We start from the raw sequence: 5,699 nt of genomic DNA, 5'->3' as shown, positions 1-5,699 counted from the left end.
GTACTCCTGGGAGTTAGTCCAGTTCATATAATTATGCTATTTATCTATTAAATTTATGATAAAGCATTTCATTTAAACTGTCATCTGGTACTTCATGCACCTGCAAGTCATGTGATACTACTGCCCCTATCTTACAGTCAGAAATCTGGTCATACAATACCACTGCCCTTATCTTACAGTCATAAGGTTGGTGATATGATATCATTGCCCCTAGCTTGTGGTCATAAACCTGGACAAATGATATGACTGTCCTTATCTCACAGTCATAAGCTTTGTCATATGATATGACTGTCTCTATCTTGTGATCATAAACTGGGATACATGGTATGATACGACTGCCCTTATCTTACAGGCTTAAGCTTGGTCATATGATATGACTGCACCTAACTTGTGGTCATAAACCTGGACATATGATAATGACTTCCCCATCTTAGTCATAAATGTGGCTGTATTATACCACTAACCCTACCTTAAATCACACCGTTCAGCTTGTAGACATAGAAAACCTGTATAAAAGCTCTTGAAAAAACATATCTGGCCAAACGTCTGGGCACAAAAATAGCATAACATCTGCATACAAAATACCAAAATGCCTTCCATTTCCAGAAGGGTTATGGAATACCTTAACATTTAGAAACACAATTTTAAAAAAATGATAGTGAAAAATAATGCAAATTATAAGCAAATTTCTCTTCTCTTCTCTTTTCCTTCTTATATCATGGACTAGCATATTCAAATAAATTTTCAGTCACATACTCATGCTAATTTGTTGAAAATAAGGGTTATCTACTCGCAGGGTATGTGCAGTTGACATGTTCTCTCAAGGAAACAACTTGGTAAATAAATAGATAAAAATTACTATGAAGTCCAAACCCATTATAAATTTATTAAAAGTTCATTATATACATTATTCCAGGCTCTGATTGAGTTTTCTCTAGGTACTCCAATTTCATTCAACTTCCTATCCATATTGCATTTACCATTGCCCCTGTTGCACAGATCATGAGTGAGAAGGTTCCATAATGGTCCATTAAACCTCTCAGGTCTATGGTTAATAAATGGATAAATTAAAAAAAGAAAAATAATAAAATCCATGATGCAAGTCTCATGGCAAGTGACACCAACTCTGAGTAACATTAATATAATTTAAGAAATGTTAGTTAAATACATTCTAATATGAAATTTAGAAAATATGTCACACTAGCAAATATTGTCCCAGGATATTTAAAGAATGTAGTTATCTTCTGCAATACACAATATAATTAATAATTTAAATAATTATTTTTTCTGGATAGCATTTTTTAAAGCATTAGGTATCTGGTCATGAGGTAGAAAGACACTAGAGAAAATAGAGTCCGTTACTGATGAGGGTAGAAGGTAGCTGACTGCTTTAATGCAGCTGATCCATGGCCCTGCAGAGTACCTTCCTTTAGGGTACTTTGACAATAAAGCCATAGTTATAGCCTTAATCACAGGACTAAGGTCATTACAGAAAGTTGACACAGACTGCAGAAATTTGTTCTTGTTCTCTCGGATGAAAGCTTCACCATAATCTTCCAGCACCTCCACAGGAAGGGTGTTTATAGCACTCTGGTTCTGCTGCTCCCAGTACATAAAGTTACAGATTTGTCCTGCAAAATGTCAAAGCAAACATCATGTAGAGATTAGTGTATTGTAAGTTATAACGCCTTCATTATTAGATCATTTCCTATAAATCTGTTTCTTTAAATCTTGTTTCTAAATGTAACCTATCCTTGATACAGCCTACGATTATTTGACTGCATTCTTCTGCTGACAAAGTACCTTTGTACTCAAGTAACTCAAATAAGCTTAACTTCATTCCAAAACTTGATGGTTATCTTAACCACAATTGACTTTTACAGTTTTTCTTCTTCTTAATATTTCTCCACCTTTTTGTCCTCATCATGCATTTACATATTCCAGTTTCAGTTTCTCACTTGCTCTTTACTTTAGAAAAATCTATTGTCATATCTTATTTTAGATTAACTTTAGTGTTCTAGTTGAAGCTGCAATAACCACAATTGCAATCCTGGAACTTTCACGCTAACATTTTGGAAAGGATATCAAGTGCAAGTCCATGTTCCTTTGGCAGAGTCTCCCTAATCTGACATATAGAAATCTTGGAGCCAGTGCATATAAATCATAAGATGTGGGGTGTGTAATCTCATTGGGGAACAGAGGTGTAAAAAGGATTTAACAGTATTACAATGAATTTGAAGATCTACTGTAATTCTTTCCCCACGATTCAGCATCCAACCATGCAGAAATAAGTTATTCCTGCATGGCAGGAACTGTTCCTGTTCAGCACGGCAGCACGCCATCCATATGTATGAAGGCACACTGCTCTGCTCTAAAACAGACATGGTGCAGTGTACAAATGCAGGGGGTGTGTCTGAGAGCAGAGCTCTCACAATACACATGCCCCCTGCAATCCAGAATTGCCTTTCTGCAATTTAAAATGAGCAAGAATGCTCGTAACACCCCCAACCCATCAGGATAAGAAATCTGGTCAAAGGCCTAAGGGACAATTGTCTCTACCAAGGCAAAAGTTGATAGAATAACACATTTAGCATAAACACATAGTGCACACCTCCCAACCCATCAGAGTAAGGAATGTGGACAAAGCCGAAAGGGACAATCATCACACAAAGCAGAAAGTTGATAGAACAGGTTCAGCATTAGCAGGGATATTCTGAAGGGTACAAATAAAAAAACACAACAAATATATTTTTTTAAACATGCAATAAAGTTTAAGCGTAGCTGCACAGGTGTGCCCAATGCTTAACTATGCTTAGTGCAGCTTAAACAGCAAAAGAAGTTCAATAGCAAGAGACATCCTACATAAATAGTATTGCAATTGTGCAGTGAATAGAGCAAACACTTTGCAAGCAACTATTCCCGGTTCAATCCCCACTTCAACCAATTTGCATTTTACATGTCAAAGCAGTACATAAACATTTTATTTCATAATTAGTGACTAAATAACATATATTTGTTAACCAGAGTACTGTATTAGGTCCAGATGTGAGGTGTCAGCTAAATAAAGTTGTGAAACCCCTATACAGTATAGTCACACATGAATAAATGTCATGAAAGCACAATGGGGGATGTCAGGGACAGTAAACAAATTTATAATATGTAATAAATGATGAATCAATCCCATACAGCAGATAGTCTATAAAATAAAAAGTAAGCAGTGCTAAGCATTGCACAGCTCTGCATACCAGGTGTAAGCATTGTGTAAATATGACTGCTAAACAATGAGTAGCCCAGCTAAGTGGATTTGCCCATTGGTAAGCAGTGCTGAACTTGCCCCTTTAAGCACTGCCAACATTAGGTAAGCAGGTTTGCCCATAGCTTACCTTAGCTCAGTATATTCAAAACCATCCAATCACGGCAAAAGGTGGGAAATCATGCTGTATTTAAACCCCACAGGCAGGAATACAGCTCATAACTGGTTGCAGTTTCCCACTGTAGGCAGTATGGCAGGTGTTGGTGAGGGCATGCGCTTCCAGGCGCAGTGCTGGGGCATACAGGAGTCCAAGGTCATGGTACAACTCCTGGTAAAAAAAACATGATGAGAGACTGTTGCAGGGCCAGTACCAGAGCTCACAATATAAAGTGGAAGCCTGGGACCATCTCACCCATGATCTCACCAGTGCCACTGGTATCCCTTGGACTGGTGAGCAGGTATGGCACCACTATACTGACTTGAAGCAGAGGAAGAGGGAGTTCTTGGATGAATGGGTCCAAGAAGCAAGGCAGAGGGGTGATGTCCCAGCAGTGTGTAAGTATTCATATCAATAACTGTTTACCAAAGTTCAGCCTGTGTATGTGATGGATAGGTATGGCAAAATATTTCTCTATTCCCTTTACATCTGCAGCTGAGTGGGCTGTGAATCAGGAAGCCCATGCCAGTAGGTTGCAAAGGCTGAGTCGAGAGGCTGGTGAGTAACAATCCTGCTTGTAGTAGTCATACCAAATAAATATAAACTAGTAGAAAGTCACCTGGCAGTATAAAAACTGTATATGGGTTGTACTGAATAAATTAGACAATATGACAGTAATAGTCCATATAGGTGATATTAAAAAAAAAATGTAACTGTCTGGCAATAAGTTCTAAATCCTGGACTGGTTGTGTTTACTCTGGTATTGTATGGCATTTAGTGTTGCAGTCTCTGAATAATAATGTGTTAACCACTATTACCCACACTATGCTACATAAAAAAAATGTCTAGGAATGTCTGTATAAGACTGTTGTAAGTACAAGGTCTGAATGTACAACCAAGTGAGACTTAGACATAAAAAACTGAAAGAACAAACAGCTGTGTCTAAATAGCTCACTCTGATGAAACTCAGATTGTTGTATTTTTAGGACACACAGCCATGGTTCAAATCCTGGGAGTGGTAGTAAGCTGTATGCATAACCCATACCTCTCAACTATACAGATTTTCACAGAATGTCCAGATAATTGGCACATATTTTGGCCTGTCCCTCTGTCTCCCTGGCAAATCACTGGGATGATCTCAGAACTGTAGTCACTAAATAATGACATACATTTGATTTTCAGACCCCAAATCCTTCAGAAAATGTATATTTAAACAAATCCTTGTTACTCTAGCAACTCTCCAAGTTTATAAGAGCAATATTCAAAATATATCCCTATTTGTACCCCCATGCTGTCAAGCTTTGTCCAGAGTGTGTGCATTAAGAAATTGAGAGGTGTGTTAACTAGAAATCTGGGAATATGTGCAGAAACAGTCAGGTAGTGTTAACAAACGTTCCCCCCACAGGTCTTTCAGATAAGAAAACTGTAACTGCCTGGCAATAAATTTGTAAATCCTAGACTGGTAGTGTTTACTCTGGTATTGTATGGCCTGACATGTAGCATTCACCAACATCTGATATCAGAATAGTACTGTTGTGTCAACCACTGTTTCTCACACTGTGCTACATAAAAATATGTCTAGGAATGTCTGCATAAAGACTGCTGTAATTAAAAGGTCAGACTGTACAACCAAGAGAGACCTAAAAAGAAAACACTGAAAAAGAAACAGATGGTGGTGTCCAAATAGCTCACTCGGATGAAACAGAAATTGTTGCATTTTTAGCAGACACAGCCATTGTTCGAATCCTGGAAGTGGTAGTAAGCTGTATGCATAATCATACCTCTCAGCTGTACAGATTTTCCCAGAATGTCTAGATATTTGGCTCATATTTTTGGCCTGTTCCTCTTTTTTCCTGGCAAATCAGTGGGATGATCTCAGGATTGTAGTCACCAAATAATGACATACATTTGAGTATCAGACTTCAAATCCTTCAGAAAATGTATATTAAAACAAATCCTGTTACTCTAGCAACTGTCTAAAAGTTTATAAGAGCAATATTCAAAAGATGTCCCTATTTGTACCCCCATGTTGTCAAGCTTTGTCCAGAGTGTGTGCATTAAGAAATTGAGAGGTATGTGCATAATGGAATCTGGAAATATGTGTAGAAACAGTCAGGAAGTGTTAACAAACATTCCCTCCACAGGTCTACCAGGTATGAGAAGTAGAGTTTAGCTAAAGACAGTTGAAGTATACACTGTGTACAAACATACCACTCTCCAAACCAGGGCCATAGGGTATTGTAATAATACATGTAGAGTAATGAAATGTGTTTCTATTAATCTTCCATG

General features: G+C 37.7%; 1 protein-coding gene across 1 annotated transcript in view; it reads right to left on the bottom strand.

Annotated features, from left to right (window-relative positions):
* Window positions 1-866: 866 nt before the first annotated feature.
* LOC122809694 (17-beta-hydroxysteroid dehydrogenase type 2-like) overlaps window positions 867-5,699 on the bottom strand; it is a 938,791-nt gene continuing 933,958 nt past the window's right edge. Inside the window, exon 5 of the mRNA XM_044081373.1 lies at window positions 867-1,631. Within this exon, the coding sequence (XP_043937308.1) occupies window positions 1,279-1,631 (353 nt within the window). The 3' untranslated portion in view covers window positions 867-1,278. The remainder of the gene's footprint in view (window positions 1,632-5,699) is intronic.

This window comes from Protopterus annectens, chromosome 8.part0, assembly GCF_019279795.1.
Source record: "Protopterus annectens isolate FY-2018-M chromosome 8.part0, PAN1.0, whole genome shotgun sequence".
Taxonomy (NCBI): Eukaryota; Metazoa; Chordata; order Ceratodontiformes; family Protopteridae; genus Protopterus; species Protopterus annectens.
This window is presented reverse-complemented; position numbering and strand designations above follow the sequence as displayed.